The following is a 23522-nucleotide window of genomic DNA, read 5'->3' as shown; positions in this document are numbered from 1 at the left end:
TTTGTAGAGGAATTGAGTTCCGGAGTCCTGAGGTCATGTTGCAGTTGTAGAAGACTCTGGTGCGGCCGCATCTGGAGTATTGTGTGCAGTTCTGGTTGCCATACTATAGGAAGGATGTGGAGGCACTGGAACGGGTGCAGAGGAGGTTTACCAGGATGTTGCCTGGTATGGCAGGAAGATTGTATGAGGAAAGGCTGAGGCACTTGGGGCTGTTTTCATTGGAGAAAAGAAGGTTTGGGGTGACTTGATAGAGGTGTACAAGATGATTAGGGGTTTAGATAGGGTTGACCGTGAGACCCTTTTTCCACGTATGGAGTCAGCTATTACGAGGGGGCATAGCTTTAAATTAAGGGGTGGTAGGTATAGGACAGATGTTAGGGGTAGATTCTTTACTCAGCGAGTCGTGAGGTCATGGAATGCCTGCCAATAGCAGTGGTGGACTCTCCCTCTTTATGGGCATTTAAACGGGCATTGGATAGGCATATGGAGGATAGTGGGCTAGTGGTAGGTTAGGTGGGCTTCGATTGGCACAACATCGAGGGCCAAAGGGCCTGTACTGCGCTGTATTTTTCTATGTTCTATGTTCTATGTTCTAAAACTAATTATTCCAGTTTCTCTTGGGAATATGTATTGTAAAGAATACACTGGAGACAATTAGGCATTGCCACTTGTACCACCAGGGCACTTTCAGTGGTGTAGAGGCCAGAAATCTCAAATGAGACTGAAGATCTCATAACTTATTGCAAAATTGGTGGTGATATAGAATTGTCAGGTTAGGAATAAGAAAGTTTCTGGTTTAAACAAACCAAATACTGCAAAAATGTATTGTCTGATCCAAACGTCCAGGACATTACAAAGAAGAATATACGTATTTCAACAGAACAACTGTCACAAGATTAATGGTCCCCTAATGATATTATGGGGAAGCTATCTGAGTTAGCAGAGAAGCATTCCTCTGCAAAAAGGATTCAGGAGATTAAAATTCTTTCAGATATGGTATTGGACTAACAACAAGGATTACTAGAAATGGTGTCGTATGTGAAGGACATCCCAGCGATAAAGGATCCTCCGACAGAGGAATGGTCCATCGATCAGAATGAAGCTCAACAGTGTTGAAGTGTAATTCAGCCCAGTCTGAAGAAAATGCATTGTAGGAAAATCGTGAAATCTCCAGACCAGCGTTCTATCTAATTTTCTTACTGCCTGTTTGGGCCTTCAAGGCCCATGCTCAACAGTAACTTCCAAAACTGACACAATACCATAGTATAGATGAAGGAAGATTAGTGTCAGCAAACTACCTCAAGGTGGTAGATAGAGCAACATGTCAGCTGTGGCAATCAGGGCAAATACCACAGGAGCTATTCCAATGATATGTAATGCATTTTGTATGGTTTTATACAATGATTTTTCTACATCTCACTGACATGTTTGACTCTTAGGCTCCTGCTGAATAGGAGTTGTCAGCTGTGGTTGAACGTATTCCTGACATTTTCATCACTTGATCTCCTTCCCTGACTGCCTCACCCAGTCGAGCAACATTTTTGTTCCCTTTTCAATATCTTATAATTCATAAATGAAAAAGCAAAGTTGCATGATATTGCCATGATTTTCACCCAAGTATTCTTGCAACAGTGTTTGTGGGATTAATGTTTATTTCTTGGCGACTTCAAAGTAATCCCCAAGGATTAGCATCTTTTTCTCTGAAGTTACTTAGTCAGCCACTGAGCTGTATTAAACAGCAGTTTAAGCTGAAGGTCCTTGATCACTCTCTGATGGTAACTAGGGGAGGGGCAATAAATGTTGGATAAACGAAAAACAACAAGAAGCTTATTCTGGTATCATTCTGCTTGTATAATCATTTGGGCAGAGTTGTAAGCATGCAGCAAATTGGAACCAGATTCAACTGCCATGTTGCCAGGACACAGACACACTCACCAAATCAATACAAAAAACAGAACAAGGCAATTATATAAACAGAGATAACCAGTACCAACCTCCTGAACACATGACTAAAACAAAAAAAAAGACAGTGGAACATTTCGTACAAAACTTGACTGCAAGGCGTAAATTACCTAGCTTCTGACCTTGTCTCTTCTCATCAAGAGAAAGAGAGAACATGTTAGACAATCCACCCTGGACTAGATTATCAGATACTGGGTCTCTTTGGGGACATTCTCTGTTTATCCTCATCACAGTTCGCTGTTCAAAATCAGGCTGTTCTTTCTGATTTTTATTTGAAATGACACATCCTCTGCTGATCTCTTACAGATCTGCGTGGAATGTGCTGCTAAAGCTGTGTGTACTTGGGTGGTCAGCTGACTGATCTTAGCAAGAAATATGGTTTCTATATTTTTAATGTGAAAATAATAAAAATATGTCTAATGCTGCCGAAGCCTCTCATCACCTCTAAGAATGCTAACACTCCTGGGGACCACCTGTGAATAGTGACATGCTCCCAGACTTCTAGTAAATATTGACACATATCCAGAGGCTCCCTACAAATACTGGCACACTCCTGGTGACCAGCTGTACATTCTAAGACTCACAGGGTCCCTATCTAAATACTGACACTCCCAGACACCTTGTCGAAATGCTGACAGTTCTGGGGACCCCTGTAAATATTAAAATTCTTAATGACTCGATAACTCACACTCCTGGAGATTCCCTGTACTACTGACATTCCTGGAGGCTCACAGAACCCCGACAGTGCAGAATGAGGCCATTTGGTCCATCAAATCTGCACCGACCCTCCAAAGTGCATCCTATCCAGATCCATCCCCACCGCCCTGCATGGGTTTTGTTTTATCATGGCTAACCATCTAATCTGCACCTCCCTGGAAACTGTGGGGCAATTTTGTTTTGGAAGGCCAATCCACTGAACCCACACATGTTTGAATATGGGAGGAAACCAGGGCACCCAGGGGAAACCCTCGCCATTGGCAAGGATAGGCTCAGCGTTGCGATATCCTGCCCTTATTCTCAGATGTAGGAGAATTCTCCCAGCTGTCAGCATGAAGAAACAATCAATGCATTTCTCTGGATTTCAAAATAGGCTCAGAGATGAAAAAAATGATATCTACAACTGATGGCTAATTGATGAGAAATGTTCTCTGAAAAGTTAAAAATCACACAACATCAGGTTATAGTCCAACAGGTTTAATTGGAAGCACACTAGCTTTCTGAGCGCTGCTCCGTCATCAGGTGGTAGTGGAGGGCTCAATCCTAACACACAGAATTTATTTACAGAATAGATTGTCAGACAATCAATTTTTCAATGTATAATTTCGGTTACATCACACTGCAAATTTTTGCTATAAATTCTGTGTTAGGATTGAGCCCTCCACTATCACCTGATGAAGGAGCGTCGCTCCGAAAGCTAGTGTGCTTCCAATTAAACCTGTTGGACTATAACCTGGTGTATGTGTGATTTTTAACTTTGTACACCCCAGTCCAACACCGGCATCTCCAAATCACGTTCTCTGAAACACAGTTTCATGTATAGATTGCAATAGTAGCAGTGAAGCATTGAGATTTCATTTGAGTGGGAACAAATTTAGCCAGTGTGTGTAGGAACTGTCCAATTGTAATCTGATTGTATCTGAGGAAGGAAATGGATATTAAGCTCCATGCACAATCAACGACCTTTATTGCAGATTTTGACATCCTTGCTGTCCCAGGTTAATACGTTATCAGATTTGAACACACCAGCACACTTTACCTTTAGCTGAATCCTGTGAACAAATGACTTTTGGAACTGTCACGAATCTGCAGCGCAGTAATTAGACAGCTAAGAATCAGAGGAATTGTCAAGTCTGGGGAAGCCATACAATTAGTATTTGGGATGGAATTACCAGCCTGGAAAACTTCCTGCGCAGGCCAGAATGGAACTTATAAGGATTTAATGGAGTGGGTCAGGGGATTATGCTATGAATTCAGGTCCTTTCTCTGACATAGCTATACATAGAGTTCCATTATTTTCAAAATAGCTTCTGCAGGACCTCCCCATACACCATACATTTCCTATTGTCCCAACATTGGGTCATAGTTTTCTGTTAGCACAGGTACTTAGGTGAATGATTTTCCTTTTGCTCTTCCATAGTTTTCTTTAGAAAGTGCAGAGAAATTATCTTTTAATCCATTTCAATATTTTGATGCACGCAGTGATCACAAGAATTCTGTGCTTAGCAGAGTACTAGCTTCCCAAACTGTTTCTGAAGCAAATATGTGTTTTTGTAGGTAACAAGAAAATAATGAGAACCTAGGGCAGGTGTTATTAAAAAGAATTCAAATGCCAGAATTGATTATAGGTATGATGCTCCATCCCCGTTCTACAGAATCACAACTTCTGAGGCGTGTTTCAAAGAGGAAAGAAGAGGTAGTGAGGAAGAAACATTTAGGTAGGGAAATCTAGAGCTTCATTCCTAGGTGGTTGAAGGCATAGTCACCAGTGGGGAAACGCTTAAACCTGGGCAAATTCGAGAGGCCTGAATTAGAGGAACACAAATTGCAGAGGATGGAGAGGCTGGAAGGGATTGCAGAGATAAGGAGGTGCAAGGCTACGAGGGGTTTTGCAAACTAGAACTGAATTTTAATATTGAGGCATTTGCAAGTGGTAAATCTTGTAGGTTCTTGTTACCAGCAACTTGTGACTGTAATTGTGGTAGTTTACGTTGTCAATTCTCCTTTCTCTGCTAAGTCTGAGGATGTGTCTAATTATTAGTGAAGATAAACAATTATAGAGTCATAACAAGAAAAGGCACTTGTCTTACATAAGGTAATATTTATTGTATGACAAAAATAGATACAATTAACATTAACTTCTTATGTATAATCAGAAGCCAGTATTATACATCTGTCTGCTTTGGGACCTTGTGCAAGACTGACTGACTGTACACCCAAAACTGTGTGACTTTATCAGGTCGGATGGAATTAATGCAACTTCAGTGTTAACTTCAGGGAGTGCAGCGTAGGTTCACGAGGTCAATTCCTGGAATGGCAGGATTGCCTTACACGGAAAGACTGAAGCGACTGGGCTTGTATACCCTTGAGTTTAGAAGACTGAGAGGGGATCTGATTGAAACGTATAGGATTATGAAAGGACTGGATACTCTGGCAGGAGGGAACATATTTCCGTTGATGGGGGAATGCCGAACCAGAGGACACAACTTAAAAATACGGGGTAGACCATTTAGGACAGAGATGAGGAGAAACTACTTCACCCAGAGAGTGGTGGCTGTGTGGAATGCTCTGCCCCAGAGGGCAGTGGAGGCCCAGTCTCTGGATTCATTTAAGAAAGAATTGGATAGAGCTCTTAAAGATAGTGGAGTCAAGGGGTATGGAGATAAGGCTGGAACAGGATACTGATTAGGAATGATCAGCCATGATCATATTGAATGGCGGTGCAGGCTCGAAGGGCAGAATGGCCTACTCCTGCATCTATTGTCTATTGTCTATTGTCTATTGTCTATTGTCTATAACTCCTTCCACACCATTACTTTTTGCAATAGTGAGGAATGAAGGATTTGACTAAGGAGAAACGTAATTCACTACCTTTCTATAATGTCTGAGATTTAATGGTGCTGTAGCGTCCCATCTTCCAAAATTGTTTGCATGTTCTTACTGTATGGGGTTTTCCTGCTTGAATTAAATTTGGTGATATTTCTTTTGCAGCTAATGTTGGATTTTGCATTTATTGAGCAATAGCAGCACAGAGTACAGCTGCAAACAATAGAGGCCAATTAGAAAGTACTTCTCTCTTGTTTGCCAGCAGAAAATGAGAGACGAGCATTCAGTTCTGGTTGGCCCATCATGGGGGCCAATGACCTTAATTTCTGTTGCTTACTGTATTGTATCTGTCTACCACATGACTTCCCTTGCCTCCCCCAACCCATACCCACTGTTTAGTTCTAACTACTAGGTTGGACAAAATCCTGACATCTTGTTTGAGACACAATTGTAAAGGATGTTGACAAAGACTTAAGTACAGTGCTTATTCTGCCTCAGGGTCTCTAACAGATAGTCTGGTATTCATTATGTACACACAGGCACCATCTCTGCTCATTCACTCTCAGGAACTCTTCAAACCCCCCAACTTAATTTTTTGGCTTACATCGGTAAACTGAAGCTTCATGTTACCTGACTCCAACTTCTCTGATTTACATTCTTGTTTGATCAACTTTGGTGGTTTATTTTTGCAATTTTGAGCTAAAATTAAAAAGACAGTTAAAAAGACAGCCTCTTATATTGGTAAAGGGCAAAGGTAAGACCAATGTCAAGAATGACCTCATCAGTCAAAGAATGATCAGAATGTGGATTGTTCTTTGTGTGAGTGTGGAACCAAAATGGCTGGAGCTGTCCGGGAGATAGTTATATTTTCTTATATTGGTTTTGGAGATTTTATAGAAGGATTAGTCAGATTAGTTGAGTGACCATCTCTGAACTACATGTGTATTTCTCATCTTCATTCTGGACTGTGGGTTTTCTCCCAGCAGTAACATTAACATTAAAGCACTTTTGGCTGCTTATTTTTCTCGGATGCAACCTTGTGCCTGTCAAATTGAGGGATATCAGTGCCGAGGAAATAAACCCTTCCTCTGTCAGCATTGTATCAGGTCTAGCAATTGGTGAGATACGGAGTAAAGCTCCTCCAAATGTGGCCCTAAGTTACTTGAAGCTGCAGATCAGTTTACTATGGCTGCCTGTGCAACCTCTGAGAATGACTGCCAACTAAACACTAGTTTGTGCAGCTTTGTACAGTGCGCTCACACCTACTGGGAGCTGGGTTCAGACTGATCAAACCCACTTCACTTAGGAATTTCCATTCACAAGGAAGGTTTTCATCAATTTCAATCTTGGCTAGATTCAATGTTCCTGCATTTAACTGAGGGCATAAGCTGAACAATACACCTGGAATTTGGTTTATGAGAAACATCAAGTTACACATGGAGCACTTTAACTTCAGTAAGGGAATACCTCAACAGGGATGCTTGCTCATGGTGAGATTGGGTTGGAAGACAGCTTAGGGAAGCATCTCTAGTTAATTAATGATCTACTGCTGACAACTTGGCTGATATCAGGGATCTGACCTAGAAGGGGTTATGAGACACTCAGGACAGTAGTAGGCCAGATCATTGTGTTCCATATAAACACCTGGCCATCATTTCACCCCAAACCTAAGCCAGCTGTTCTGCCTGATGCCTATGAAGAAGACTAAATGGACAGCACGGTGACTCAGTGGTTTACACTGCTGCCTCACAGCACCAGGGACCTGGGTTCGATTCCCGCCTCGGGTAACTATCTGCATGGAGTTTGCACATTCTCCCCGTATCTGTGTGGGTTTCCTCCCGCAGTCCAAAGATGTGCAGGTCAGGTGAATTGGCCATGCTAAATTTCCCATGGTGTTAGGTGCATTAGTCAGGGGTAAATATAGGGTAGGGGAGTAGGTCTGGGTGGGTTGCTCTTCAGAGGGTTGATGTGGATTTGTTGGGTCGATGGGCCTGTTTCCATACTGTGGGGTATCTAATCAAATTAACAGGCTTTCAATCGGGTATCATTTATTTTCTTGTTTATAGGCGTCACTTGCAAGTGATTAAAATAAGTAAGTGTTGGAAAGGCAGAAGGGTAGTGTAATTGAGTAATTATAAGAAACGTCGTGTAGAAGACGGACAGAAATGGCGCTCTAATAGGGTCGAAGGGACTCGTGGCTACGGACCCCACCGGTACAGAATGCGCTATACTTGGTTGAGAAAGGTTTTCTGCAGAGACCAGCACCTTGCTTTGGCAGAAAGGCTGAATAAATAAACAGGGTAAAAACAATGACTGCAGATGTTGGAAACCAGATTCTGGATTAGTGGTGCTGGAAGAGCACAGCAGTTCAGGCAGCATCCGAGGAGCAGTAAAATCGACGTTTCGGGCAAAAGCCCTTCATCAGGCTCCACCCTTCAGGCTCTCTGCCTTTATTCCTGATGAAGGACTTTTGCCCGAAACGTCGATTTTACTGCTCCTCGGATGCTGCCTGAACTGCTGTGCTCTTCCAGCACCACTAGTCCTGAATAAATAAACATACTGATGCTGCACAGCTGAGCTTTTTTCATGGTGCAGTTAGTAACTAACTTTATGCTCAGCAGATGACTGGGCAGTAAGTCCTCGCCTGGCTCTGTGCACTAGTGCACACCCTCAGTTTAATCATAAGGATACTGCCCGTTTATCTGAGGATTGTGCTCACTTAGATTTGCCGACCCTTCAGGATTGAGCCAGAGTCTCCTGGAATTAAAGATTCCTATTTAATTAAAGATAACATCATGAGCAGAGCCTTGGAGAAAGATCATCAAATGTTCCAAAAGTATTTTTTACATGTTACAGCAACAATCAAAATTACCCTGATGCTATTTCAAATGACTTGAGCGTTTCATTTTGCTGATTAATGTATCTATGAGGCAACAGTATTACAAATACAAACAGACCTTTCCAAATCACTTAACTCACAGGCTTCAAATAGAGACAGCAAATAAGAAAATTGCGAGCAAATAGATACAATTTTCCTGGACTTCAAGTGAATTCCTGTGCCCAAAGTGTTAGGAATATTTAGAAGAAGAGGAGAATATTCAAGAATATTTGGGTTTGCTTTGCCATTCAATTAGATCATAGCTGATCTGCATTTCAGCGCCATTAACTTTGCTCCATATCTCTCAATATCTTTAACAAACAACTGTCCACCTCAGTCTTGAATGCTCCATTTTGTCCCCCTAGCTAATTGGAGGAGAGAACTCCATGACCCTCTCATGAGAAAGTCCATCCTACCCTCGGGATCCCACTACCTCTTGGGATGCCCTGTCCCATATGCCCAAACATTAGTTACATATCAACCCAAGCAGAATCTTATGACCTGACATCCTTGAACTAAGGGACAGACAAGGGTTCCTAATTTTACTTTTGAATGTCCAAGTGCCAATTTTAAGATTATGGCACTTGCTTTCCCCCATCAGAGGTCATAGCTTCTCCTTATGTTCTCTGCTGTTTCCTTTTAATATTTTAAAATTCACCCCATGGACATCAAATGTGAAAGATAAAGTCACCATAGTCCTACCGGACCATTGGGCTTCTCTCTCATTAGAGAGAGATGACTGATGGTGGTTAAACCTGAGGGTCACCACACCTCAGGCAAGGGGAGAGTTTGAGAAGGATAGTCCTTCATGGTAACCTCAGCTGATGTGGGAATTGAACCCACATTGTTGGTGTGACTCTGCATTGCAAACCAGCTGTCTGGCCACCTGGGCTCACCAAATCTCCCCTTTCCTCATTAAGGAGCCTCCTAAGTCACTTAAAGTTTTTTTCTTCTGAACCTGGTTTCGGCATTCATTGTCATTCAGCATTAAGGTGAATTTAAAGTCATGTGTGATTTAAAACTGCCTTTTATACAGGAGTTTAACCACTGCTTACAAATTCCAGCTTGCAGACTCCTGGCTAATGCAGTCTGGATCTAACTGATTGTCTAATTGCTACATTGTCAGACACTGATTGTTTGGAGAATGACACTAAATTACATGCTCAAACTGATTATGAAATGTCAACACTTAAGCCAGGAAATGCCTTTAAATGTTTTTCCTGTGTCATTACAGCAAACATACTGCACAGAATTCTTCCATATTACCCATGAGACACCACTGACTTGCCCACCCCATGACACAGGTTCACACAAATCAGATGACAGCAACTTGCATTTATGTTGCACCAGAAGTACTTTACAGAAGTGTCATCAAACAAAATTTGACACTGAACCACAAAAGCAAATGTAGAGATAGATCATAAAATGCTGGTTGGTTCAATTTCTTGTGTCAAACACTACTGCCAGTATGATGTGGTCTGAGTGAATACTTACATTTTGGTTCATGTTACATGTACCACAAAGGCTGGATTCTTTTTGAGATAGATGTTTTGACATTTATTAATGATGCTAACTATTTACACCATTGTGCAATCATAGAATTACACGTAGTCTCGTCCTGAGCTTATTGATGTTATGGCTGCATCCTATGACTGTGGCACTGCACATACTTGCTTGACTGACTCTATTTCACTTACTGTGAGGGTGAGACAATATTACATGCAATGTTACATGCCTTGGTGCCATCTAACTGCTTTAAAGTTATGCCGCATTTCTGGTCTGGAATCTGTGCAACACAGAGAAATCCTGATTTATGAACGCTTGTACTTTAGAAAGCTCATACTTATGAACAGAATCTCATATCGGGTTCTAATTTTAAGGATCTGATGTACCAATATTTCCTGTACTTAACACACAGCTCCTTTATATTGTCCTGCATGTGTTCCAGTTTGAGTACAAATTGCCTTGGAAACCAACACCAGAACACAACCCAGATACTGCCTGTAATACAGCATTGATAATACTCAGAAGGTTAGACAGCATGTGTGGAGGGAGAAACAGAGATAACATCTCAGTTGATGATCTTTCATCTAAATTATTGATATGTTATGATCTCTCTCCACAGTTCCTATCTGACCTGCTGAGTGTTGCCTTTTTTTTGCTTTTTTTTCAGATTTCTGTTACATTATAAAAGTGACGAGAAGCCCTATTTACTAACAGACAATCAAGGTATTTTTCAATGTATAATTTCAGTTACATCACACTGTAAATTTTTGCTATAAATTCTGTGTTATACTCGAGCCCTCCACTATCACCTGATGAAGGAGCGTCGCTCCGAAAGCTAGTGCTTCCAATTAAACCTGTTGACCTATCACCTGGTGTTGTGTGATTTTTAACTTTGTACACCCCAGTCCAACACCGGCATCTCCAAATCATATTTACTAACTAGTTGCAGTTAGTGGAGTCTGCTACCAATCCTTCTTCCTATGCTAGTCCTGAGCTTTCTAATAGTCTGTGGTGAACCACTGATTAGTCTCAGCGGAAGATTCTCTTTTCTTAGACAACCGAATGCAGTTTATTACATTTCAGTCACAATATATTGGTTACATTAACAGTAAGGCATATTAACTATTACTAACAAAAGGTAAATAAGACACATGTGTCTCCATGGGGAGGCTGGGCCACATTCCCAATTGAACTTCCTCCAACTGTCTGATGCTCCATCTATTGGCTGCATTTTATATCAGTTTGGTTGGAGTTGAATTTAGCTCAGCTTAACATTTTAATTTCTGTTAATTTACGCAATGTGTTGCACTTTACTTTTAGAAGGAAATGTGGAATGAGAAGTGGAGAGATTTATGGAGGGCTTTCAAAACCTAGCAGTTGAAGGGACTGCTGGTAATTGCGGAGGAATGGAAACTGAGGATGCACCAGAGACCAGAAGTAGGAGGAGCAGAGATACCTTGGAGGCTGTAAGGCTAAATAGTTCATATAGATCAAGTTCTATAATTTTTGATCATCATTTATATGAGTATAGCATACTTGGTGGAAAAGAGACTCCCACCTTCTCTGGGAAGTACCATATCTGATCATTGAAATCAAAGTTGAATGAACCACAACCTTTACTCTCAGGCCCTTTAACTGCCTCATATCAGTTCCATTGATCTGAACGTAAGGAATGATGAAGGGCTTATGCCTGAAATGTTGATTCTCCTGCTTCTCGGATGCTACCTGGCCTGCTGTGCTTTCCCAGCACCACACTCTTGACCACATCATAGGAAGGATGTTTTGTCCCTGGAGGGAGTTCAACACAGGTTTACAAGGATGATACATGGACTTCAAGGGTTAGGTTATGAGGAGTGATAAGACAAATTAGGCTGTTATTCTTTAAAATTTAGAAGGTTAAGGGATGATCTAATCAAAATCTTCAGTGTATTAACAGGGAAAAACGGGGTAGATAAAAATAAACAATCTCCACTGGTTGGAGATTCCAAATCCGGGGCACAGTATAAGAATTAAGGTCAGGGCATTCAGGAGAGATGTTAGAAAGTATGTCTACACACAAAGAGTAGTGGAGGTTTTGAACTCTCTTCCTCAATTAGCAGTCACTGCTAATTTGGTTGTTAAATTTAAATCTGAGATTAACATTTTTTTATTCAGCAATGTTATGAAAAGAAACGGGCCCAAAGCAGACTCAGGAGTTTGACCACGCATCAGCCATGATCTTATTGAAGGGCAGAACAGGCTCAAAGGACTGAATGGCCTACTCCTGGTCCTATGTTCCTCTGATTTTTAGGGCAGCATGGTGCCTCAGTGGTTAGCACTGCTGCCTCACAGCACCAGGGTCCAAGATTTGATTCCAGGCTCGGGTGACTGTCTGTGTGGAGTTTGCACATTCTCCCTGTGTCTGTGTGGGTTTCCTCCGGGTGCTCCAGTTTCCTCCCACAGTCCAAAGATGTGTAGGTCAGGTGAATTGGCCATGCTAAATTGACCATAGTGTTAGTTGTATTAGTCAGAGGTGGGTCTGGGTGGCTTAGTCTTCGGAGGATGGTGTGGACTTGTTGGGCTGAAGGGCCTGTTCCACACTGTAGGGAACTAAAGACTTTTTTGTAAAAAAATATCATTTGAGCCTTCTTTTTGGCGTTAGTGCAATTATTTTCCAATGGTTTACTTGATTAAAGTCCATTGTTATTTTCAACACCTCTATCTGATCTTTTAGCCTTATTTATTCAATGAAAATATCCATGTTTCTCTTTGACCTGCGATTTAAACAAAACATCCCCTCCCTGTGGCCATTTTAATGAATCTTTTCTGCGTACACTCTATGGCCATGACACCTTTCCTAAAGTGTGATCCCAGAAACTGGTTGCAGTAGTCTGACCTCAGCACTTAGGCAGTGCTTTTATTTTCTCACCAAGTTCCCTTTATATATGGACTGGTGCTAAATGGTAAATAAGTCCGGCTTAATCCTGTTGAAGTTGTTATAGCCTTGGGCTTATTGGGGACTAATCCATAACAGATCCAGGAATGAGTGATGTGGATAGGGGTTATCTAGTTTCTCTTTCAATCATTCCTTCCATTATTAGCAAGGTTATTGTTTGGACTGATAAATTGGCCACTTTCTTTTTTGAGTCGAGCCTAAAAATAATGCAGCTACCTGCATTTTGGGATCTTTATCCTTAAAACTCTGTGTTAACCCTTTTTTGACCAGAAGAGGAGGAAGGGGAAGGGAGGGTGTGATTGGAGTCTACAGCCATTATGGAACTTGGGTTCAGAGCCTGTGAATTCTTGGTCCTTGCTGCACAAATAGTCAGCCAGTAATCTACGTTAATTTAGAGTTTGTTTACACAGGCCACATCCTGCTTTTCTCAGCCTCCAATTACAATTATACAATAATCCACAATCTCTGAAGGTGTTCAGTTCAAGAGGCACATGAATATCTCATAAATATTAGCTGTGATGTGACATAGATTCACTAAAATCGTACCAATTAAAGGCTAAATTGTAAGGTAAAGTTGTAAAAATATGCTTTATATCTCTTGAGTTTAGAAAGTTGAAATTTTTAAGATGTTTCAATAGTATGTACAGAGATTTCATCAACATTGACTTTGCATCTTTAGTGTATTAAGACTTCCAAGGCACTCTACCTTATTAAAAAAATGACATTGAGCTACATAAGGGCAATATTAGGTCAGGTGACCAAAACCTTGGTCAATGCCATAACTTTTAGAGGACATTTTAAACGAAGGGAGATGAGTAGAGATGAGAAGTTTATAGAGAATCAGATACAACACCAAGGCTATCAGTGAGAAGGTTTGATCTTGTGGCTATGGAATGCAGCTTCTGGCACAGATCCAAAGCATTTTGATAAAATGTCTGCTCAGTAAGTGTTGGATTTCAGGCAAGCAGTGTGACAATTCAGATAGGGGAGGATTTGGCAAGAATGCTAATTTTGGGTGCTAGGAACATTTTATATGTTTTATATGGCAATATGTAAGTGCTATTTGTCTTTATTGGGGCACTCAGTCTTGAGAGGTAGACCATTCAGGAATGAAATCAGGAAGTACATTTTCACTAATCTGAAACACTTTTCAGAGGTCTGTGGATTCAACAGGTAGAAATTTTCAAAACCAAGCCCAGTGGACTTTTATAAAATAAGGCCATGAAGAGATGTGTAGTAAAGAGCGTTAATGTAGTTGAGATATAGATCAACTGTGAATTAATTATAGCTAGCAGAAGAAACTTGAGGATTTACTGACCTGCTGTGTTCTGAGGATTCCATACTTTATCCCAATGCCATATTTATGGATGGAAAAGCTGTGGTGTGAATGAATGGATCATGGAATGGTGTGAACTATTCCCAGCTACCTGAACTCTGGCTGTGTCGCTAGTTGTTGAGATCAGTATTGATGTCTTGAATTGTGTTTGATTCCATGTGGTGTGTACTGAGATTTTGCTGAGTTCATGCAACACCAGTAGTGTTACAGCTTGTCTTAACACCTGGGATGAGGGAATAGAAAATCGATCACTACCTTAACAAATGGTGTGGCACACCAAGTGGTACCCAGAGTAAGAGCAGCTAACTCAACACAAACCAAGACTTTATTGATCTGCAACTCTTTAACAAGTTTATTGGGCAGGGGAAAGATTGTGAGTTGAAATTTCTAGCTTGTAAGGGATCAGTTTCTATGTGGAAAATGAGAATTGAAGACAGTATTGCAGAAAAACTGGTTGCAGCTGGATATCTCCTCTGTAATTTGAGAACAATTATGTTTCAAAAGTCAAAGAGAGCACATCAAAGGGCCTGATCCTACAAATCGGTTGCAGTCAACCTGTCCTTAGCCCTGGCATGTTTGAGACTTTGATGCTGATAATTGGTTTCCTTGATGGGGTCTGTGTGATGTGACAAGCTTATTAGCCTCTGCCCCTCTTGCTTATTGGGTCCAACCTTCGACAAAATAACAATGACCACCTATTGTCTCGCACCTTGGGAATGGGGGAGAGAGAAGAAGGTATGGAAGTCTTTAGAGTGACATAGAACCATATGAAGTCTCAAAGGCTCACAAAGTAACCCTGTACTTGAGCTAGGTAGGTGTCAGCGCTAGTGGGCAAAGTTAAAAATCACACAACACCAGGTTATAGTCCAACAGGTTTATTGGGAAGCACTAGCTTTCAGAGTGCTGCTCCTTCATCAGGTGGTGAAGAGGCAGCACCTCGAAACCTAGTGCTTCCCAATAAACCTGTTGGACTATAACCTGGTGTTGTGTGATTTTTAAGGAGAAAGTGAAGACTGCAGATGCTGGAGATCAGAGCTGAAAATATGTTGCTGGAAAACCGCAGCAGATCAGGCAGCATCCAAGGAGCAGGAGAATCGACATTTCGGGCATGAGCCCTTCTTCAGGATTCTCCTGCTCTTTGGATGCTGCCTGACCTGCTGCGCTTTTCCAGCAACACGTTTTCAGCTTGTGTGATTTTTAACTTTGTCCACCCCAGTCCAACACCAGTACCTTCAAATCAGTGCTAATAGGTAAAGCCTTTGTCCCAATGGATAGATAAATCTTGTGAAACTGTGAATAAATAAAATTGTAATCGTCAGTTTGGAAGGCTGGTTGGCTGCCTTACCTCTGAGTCAGAAAGTTATGTGCTAGTCAGTATATTGAAGCATCAGAACACAGCAGATCAGTAAACCCTCAAATTTCTTCTGCCAGTTATAATTAATTCACAGTTGATCTATGTCTCAACTACATTGACACTAAGATTTCAATGTTCTGTTGACGATGCCTGCCTCAGTGAGTAGGGTAGTGTCACAGTTATGGTATAGCTGAGGGATTCAAATCTCATCATGGAATATTCTGCAACTGAACTCATTAAAAAGATGGTATTTTGTGGCTTAACAGCAGAATATAACCATGAGAGATGCCAGATTGTAGCATAAAATACCATGGCTCTGCCATGGAGTTGATGAAACTCCAACAGTACCCTGATATGAACTCAGTAAGCTCCAACTGACTCGGCTGTCCAGCAGATCAGGTCTCTAACTTTGGGTAAGAGTGTGCGCTTCATAAGGAACACATAAGCTGTCAGCCAATGTGGATTCCTTAGTAGTTTGATTGGAAGGTGCTACATAGCAAAAGGATTCCATTTGTGGCAAACACTTAGTTAACAATTCCTCCACCCAAAAATAACAGCTCTGAACAAAAAGAATGTCTTTCAATTAGGAAGTGTACCATCCTGGTTATTCTTGAGTTGTGCGGTGTGGGTGGTCTAAAGTTGAAGCAACTTTAATCAGATCTGTCTCTTTAAAACCTCAACACAACCATTTCAAAACAAATAAACCTAATTTATTTAGTCCAGTTAGGACTACACCTTCCAACCAATGGTGGAGCACACTTGGGAATATTTTCATGCTGAGCTAATTAAGTGATGCTTGGCTTCTGCTGAGTTGGCTGATTTATGTTAACACCTGGGTGTAATCTAGCCTAATATTTATCCATTAAAACATAGCACGAAGGAAATCAGAGCTGATTGCAGGTGTGGAATACACTTCCCTTGTCCATAGCAGATTTCCGAATGAATGAAACTCTCCCCAGCATAGAGGTTCATGTGACAGCTGACTTCTGAGTCCCACACAGCAGCACTGAGCTGGTGTCACATTGAGCCCACCCACATCGATTTAATTTTTTGAATGACAGAATGTATTGCTTAATCCCAGACTGCCTTTATGGACAAGGGTCACCACGTCATACTGGAGGAAAGAATTAATTGAGCAAAAACTGACAAATAAAATGTTCATCTTTCAGAATTCCCTTGTTTTTGCTGTAACATATTCAGTTTTAACAAGCCCCTTTAAGGCTGTAAAATATTCAAAGACTGTGATTCCCTTTAAGACTGATCCTTGTTTTTCTGGTTATGGTCCCAGGTTGTTTTGGGTATGTGTCATAGCACTGTAGTATTTATAGTGGGATTTTATCACAGATGGTAATGATGTTAATTCAATGAATATGACTGTATGCATTGGAAGATTTGTATTTGTCAGGATAAATGGTTTGTGCATATATCATTGAATAAATGACAAAAAGCCAAAGGGGAGCAGCGAAAGACCGAAGGAAATGAAAAAAAGCAAGAAAGAACCGAAGACACAGAAACAGGGATACTGCAAGATTTAACTGGGGAGCAAGTGTGAAAGAAACATGTAGAATAATGGGTGTACGTGCTCTATTCATTTTTTAGTGTGTGGGCCCTTTGAATTCTTTTGTAAAGTTGTACTTGCGTGGTAACTGAAAGGAGCCAACTTGCCCTGAGTTTGCCAGAAAATCTCCAGGTTACTGCACAGCTACATGGCTTAGATGGAACATTAGTGGAGAGTGACAGGGCTGATAGAGACAATCAGACAAAGATCAAATGAGCCAGTCAGAAAAAGTGAGAGATTGAGAACTATCAGTCACACAGGGAATGAGTTTAAAAAGACAATCAGAGACCAGAGAATTTTGTGAACAGAGGGAATGGTCTTTAGAGAGGAAAACAAATAGGGACAAAGAAAAATTTTGAGATTTGAAGCTAAATAAGCAGGACTAAAGTGAACTATAAAAACTAAAAGAAATCAGAAACAGACAAAAGTAAGTTGTAAATTGGTTGAAAGAGGCAACTCGAGAGAAGAGAAGAGGGAGAGAGAGGAGCAGTGAATGAGGGAGAGAAAAAAGATGAACAGCCTAAGAAGACAGAACAATTGAGAGTGAGACGTTGTAGTCATAAACAGGCTTCATGGTGTTCACATGACTAGAGCCAGGCAGTACCAAATTAGTAGCTCTTGACACATGGGGCTCACAGCTTGTGAGTTAATGAGGTACAACAGATTGTATTCCTTTACAGTTTAGCAAAACATTCAAACAATGTTATTATTTCCAGACCTTTGTTTTGATACTGGCGCACATGGGGAAAATAATATTTGGCAGATTTCACGCTTGAGTTTTTATACACATTATGAGAATGGAGCTCTCTCTGGTCAGCTGCGCAGCATGAATTAGGTGCAGAAATCTCTTTAAAAGAAGCGAAATTCCACACTCTTCCACTCGCAGCAGGAGGCCAACTGAGGCTGCATTGGTGGAGACTATCTCAACCACAGCTTCTCTCACGATCATTGAATTTACCTCATGATCGCCAGTCACGGACAGCCTGAAAACCATAGAGTACAAGATCTGCAGAGACCTGCAAGTGACAACAAAGTCTTCTGGTTATTAACAGTTTACATGATTTTCAGAGAGAGAGAGAGATTGAGTGATAGAGAGAAAGATTGTGAAAGACAACCAAGGCAGAGATACTGCAAGAGACATCTAGTGTGTGAGAGAGAGAGAGAGAGACAGAAAAAGAGTGAAGAAGAAAAATGTTCAAGAGACAACTGTTCAGAGACAGAATGAGAAAAGCTGCATCATTGAGGGCAGCCATACATTTCAGAGTTAGCCCTTAACCAGAAGGTTGTGGATTCAAGGTCCACTCTTGAGACTTAAATACAAAATTTAGGCTGACAATCATTGAATGCACTCAAAAGGGATGCAGCAGTGTCAAGTGACATCTTTCAGAGAAGATCGTAAACTGAAACCCTTCTGTATTCCAGATGGATATAAACAATTCCATACCATTTGAAGAAGGGTTTACTTCTACTGGGTGGGTCAGGCCAATATTTATCCAATCAATACACCGAAGAAAAATAATTTCTATGTACTGCCTTTCATGTTCTGAAGATTACCCTGAGAATTTTTCAGCCAGTGAAATATTTTTGAAGTGTAGTCATAGTTATAAGGAAGGAACATATCCAAAAGTTAGACAATACTGGAAAATCTATAGTGCAGTGTGTTTGAGATTGACTTTTTATTTGTGGGATTGGGAATCAGATGAAGGAGGATCTTTCCACTGGCTTTATGGATGCTATATCAAATGATTTAGTCTAGCTCAACAAATAAAAACCTGACAAAATGAAATGAGGGTGTCTTATGGTTCACCTGCCTCTGAGCCAGAAACTTCAAGTTCCACTTAACATCTTGGCAGGATGCACAGTTCAACAGGCTGCTAATGAACTTACTCATCCTTCCAACATTTCCTCATTATTCCCCAAAGGGGAAATATGTGTGTATAAAACTACAAGACAAACAACATGAGACAGTTGGTGCTCTGTGTTGGAAATGAAAAGAATGCACATGGGCCACTGTTTTGAGGTTGGGGCAGGTTCTACATTTGCCTATAACCTGGGGGTTGTTGTTAAAACTTGGGTGGAAGAGGGTAGGAATAAAGTTTTCTTCTTTGGTTGGAGGTTTTGGTGAGAAAGGACTTGTATGTGCTACCTTAGATACATTTCGGGTCTTTCCTAGGTTGAGGTTCATTCAAAGACCTTGGGAGGAAGCCCATGAGTGACACTGCAGCAGTGCCCAACAGAACAGTGAGCTTAAAGGGAAGGCGCATCACCAAGGCTGGATTTTAGACTGCCACCAAAAGCCTTCCCTGAGTTTATGGGTTGACTGCTGAAAAAAGGCAATCTCCCGCTCCACAACAGCAACTTGGAGGTGATTTCATTGTCACTGGCCCCAAGGATTTTGTACATTCGGCTTGGGAGTAAAATTTTCTGGGATCTCTGGACCTGTTCCATCTTATATCATGGTGTCCTTGGACAAAGGATGGCTAGCAATGGTCCCACTGAGAAATGGAGAAGATTTATAGCACGTGGTTGGCCTCACTAAGTATATTTTCCAAGTGTCTAAAATGTGATGGGATATTCCATTCCCTTGAATTAATAGTAGTCATTTCAATACGCTAGAAAACTTGTATAGTTCCCTATTTATGTGTTTTTTCTTTTAAAAAGGCTTTTAGAATTTGCTATCTCTGGTATAATCAGCAGCATCTACACCTCATTCAAATGGCACTCTCCATGTGTAAGGCAGAAAGTGACAATGAGCTATTTAACTGTGGTTGCCATCATAGACACACAAATCTCACTAGTGTGCTTTACAACTTGGCTGAGACAATCATTAGATTGTGATCAGAAGCAGAAACTTTGGTCGCTTTAGTTCTTGTGCCCACCTCCGTGTCCCACTCTCTCACCTTGGACTCATGGTGTTGACCTGAGTGAGTGAATTTGGCACAAGTTGGTGATGTGATCCTCATGGATTTGTATCTGAGTTGCCTGCTAAGCCAATGGAAGAGCTACCTAACTCTTTTCCTCAATATTTTATAGAGATACTTGTCTGAGAATCTGGTTCTGTAACTGCCGAAGGAGTTTGAGGTGCAGTGAGTGATTTGTGTTTCTGCTTCTTCTGTATGTTCTCCGCCATGCTATGTGTATAAAGCCCCAATGAAAATCTCTCCAACAAGCTTCCCATTTATTTATTGCCTAGCTTTCAAAACTAATTAGCTCTCTTTGGCTCTTTATTGAACATGACTGTTACTTTACAGATTTATAAAAAGTAAAACAATGTACCATACATAGAAACAAAACACAATTGCAACAGTGAAGTTTATCATCGACCACAACCTCTGAAGCCTGACAGTCAGTATTCAATACTGTCCTGAGACCCTTCGTAAACACATTATGCTGGCACGGACTGAGCTAAGCGTGAATGCCTTTTGGCCAGCTGCCTGACACTAAAGGAACTTTGAGGCTGTTTGATGAGGCCAGTGGTGTGAATGGCGACAGTAAACTGCATGCAATCCTTGTAACTTTCTTATTGCCAAGCCTGGCTCTCTCTCTTTCTCTTGCTCAGTCTTTTTCTCTCTCTGTCTCACTTATCACTCTTTCTGTCTCTTTCTCTTTGCTTGTCTTGCTGTCTCTGCCATTCTCTTTACTAGTCTCTGTCTTGCTCTCTGTCCATATTTTGTTCTGTCTGTCTCTCTTTCTCTCTCTCTCTCTCTCTCTGTCTCCCTCTCTCTGTCTTTCTCACTTCTCTCTTTGTGTCTTGGACTCTGTTTCTCCATTGCTGTCTCTCCACCACCTTTCTTTACTCTCACTGTTACTCTGTTTCCGTTTTTATCACTCTCTATCTCTCCCTGTATTTCTCTTTTTTAGTCTTAACTCCTCTCTCTCTCTCTCTCTCTCTCTCTCTCTCCCTCCCTCTGTCCAGCGACCATCCCACTTGTTTGAATGATTCGCGGACTTGGTAATCAAGAATAAATAGCTGAGCATCTGTTTTCTATTTAACAGTTTTGAATGTAAAAAAAAAGTTGGGTCCTTTTAACACGAAAACCAGTGACAACTATTAGTGTGGGTTATTGTGGAACACGCCAACACAGCACAGAGCGGCAGAAAGAAGTATTTATAAATAAAAAAAATCCCTGGACCAGGCTTGAGTGAGAATCCTGTCTGAGCTGTGGAGTTGGTGAGCTATAAGGTTTTGGATCTTTTCTTTAAATAACAGCCCGGGCCCAGGTCCCAGTTCAGCCTCAAAGCAGCTTGACCAAATGGCCTGTGGCTTGAGAGGCATCAGGCAGGAATTTTGCATTATTGTCTTAATTTTTAAGGAATGTGATTTGTTTCTTTGCAAGCTGTTTTATTCTTGTTCAGCTGTGGGTTGCTGACAGAAATAGGGGCGGATCCCTACCTGGGGAGGCCAGCCTGAAGCTGTGACACTCTAAAAGCAGGAGGAGGATCTTCCAACAGCTCGCTTAGGTCCTATTGAAGACAGTAGCTGGGATAAGGCAGACGTTGTTTTGCTGGCCTGATTACTGCAGGCATCAGCTGCTTCTTGTGCTGCTTCTAACCTGCTGATCCCATCTCTCTCTCTGCAGAAAGTGGGGAGGGAGGGAACAGAGTGGAGGAACCTGCTGAATGCCATAGAAACTCGTGCTTGCTTCAGCTTTCTCGGTCTTTGAAGATGGACATGAGATTTTCCCAGGGGTTCTGGGTCACACTGTGCTTGATTCTTTCCACGTTGGCCACAGTATCTGGGTCAGGGTCTGGCATCCGTTACCGTTACCATAGGAAGAACTGCTACTCGTGTTTCTTGTCATACAGCAACCACCGCGTGGAGCAGGCTCCAGGTAAGTAAGCAACAAAACCTGCTTCTCATTCCCTTGAGGACCTGCATGTATCTGGCTTTCACTACTTTGGGACATTCCAAACCACTTTATGGCCCATAAGACACTTTCTGAAACACTTGTAATGTAGTTAAATGCAGCAGTTGATTTATGCACAGCGTGATTCCATGAACAGCAGTCTGATTATTTTGTTTTAGTGCTGTTGGCTAGGGGTTCTGGGATACCCATGGAGAATTCCCTTAATCCTCTTTGAAATACTGTGACAGGATGCTGATTTAGCGTCCCATTGCAAAGCTGGTACTTCTGACAGTGTAGCACTTCCTCAGCACTGCACTGGGAAGGTCAGCCAAGATTTGGTATTCAGGCCTCTGGAGTGGGACTTATTTTTTGCTTCATTATTGTTTCATGGCATGTGGGTGTTACTGGAAAGGTCAGCATTTGTTTTCTATCTATAATTGCCTTTGAACTGAGTGGCTTTATCTGCCATTTCAGAGGACAGGTAAGAGTTAACCACGTTGCTGTGGTCTAAAGTTACGTGTAGGCCAGACCAGGAAAGGATGACAGATTTCTTTCTCCTAATGGTGAATCAGATAGATTTTTACAACAGCCTAATACTGATTTGTGGTCATCATTATTGAGATTAGGTTTCCAGACTTTTATTTTAAGTTTGAGGGTCTCAGGAAATAAATTTTCTCAAGTTTTATTTTCCATTATTTGCTGTGTTTTTTTAATTAAAGAAGAACTTTTCTTGTCTTTCCAAGGAAACTATAAGACTGCAAAAAGGAGGTTCAGAAGTGTTCACTCACAATGTTCACTCCAGTTAATGTGGAGTGTGAGGCACGCTTAATAAAAATGATATTAGGGAGTGTCTTGGGTTCAACACCAGTCTTTGCTCAGTTATCTGAGCTTAGCTGTGGGCACTGGAATTGATCTGAAAAGCCATGGAGGGACTTGTCTACTTTGCCACCTAATAATTCCTCGCAGGAAATCTCCTTGTGCAGTGACCAAAGAGGTCACAGCACAGGAGGCATTATTGGTCCATTAAGCAAACATTCAAAACCACTTGTTCTACTCCTTTTCCCCATTCATAACCTATTGGGGAGCCAGATTAGATGCAATTGAGATCCCCTCTGCAGTTGAGCAGCCAGGCTTATGCATGAACAATCACTACTAGTGTAGGGCTTTCCAATCCCTGTCAGCAATAGTCCAGGAAGGTGTGGGATGTGTGACCGGGAGAGGAAAATGGCTCTAGGCCAGTATAGATTTGGCTCTTTATTGAACATGTCTGTAACTTTACAAATTTACAAAAAGTAAAACAAAGTACTGTATATAGAAACAAAATGCAACTGTGTCAGTGAAAGTGATTGTTGACTCCAACCTCTGAAGCCTGACAGTCAGTGTTGAATACTATCCTAATATAAGTTTGTCTGTGACACAGCAACCCAAGTCTTCAAACTCATCAAAAATCTATTCACCAAGAATCAACCATAACATTGACAACTAATGAGATCCTTTCTGGTGCTAGACTAAGATATGAGGTTATCAGCTGGTTAGACTGGTCCCCCACTCATTGTCATTGGGAGATCTGGAGTACAGGAGGTACCTTAGCTATTTCTAATCT

The 23522-nt window shown here is 41.3% G+C and overlaps 1 protein-coding gene across 4 annotated transcripts in view; it reads left to right on the top strand.

Annotated features, from left to right (window-relative positions):
* Positions 1–23522, top strand: part of LOC140486975 (uncharacterized) — a 436936-nt gene that overhangs the window by 233940 nt on the left and 179474 nt on the right. The window contains exon 1 of one of the 4 annotated variants that reach the window (XM_072586269.1): positions 21546–21904. The exons of the other annotated variants lie outside the window; for them this stretch is intronic. Coding sequence (XP_072442370.1) covers positions 21739–21904 — 166 coding nt within the window. The 5' untranslated portion in view covers positions 21546–21738. Of the gene's footprint in view, positions 1–21545; positions 21905–23522 lie in introns of those variants that run through there. 4 annotated transcript variants of the gene reach the window in all.

Source organism: Chiloscyllium punctatum, chromosome 16, assembly GCF_047496795.1.
Source record: "Chiloscyllium punctatum isolate Juve2018m chromosome 16, sChiPun1.3, whole genome shotgun sequence".
Classification (NCBI taxonomy): domain Eukaryota; kingdom Metazoa; phylum Chordata; class Chondrichthyes; order Orectolobiformes; family Hemiscylliidae; genus Chiloscyllium; species Chiloscyllium punctatum.
The sequence above is the reverse complement of the archived record's forward strand: the minus strand, read 5'-3'. Positions and strand labels throughout refer to the sequence as shown.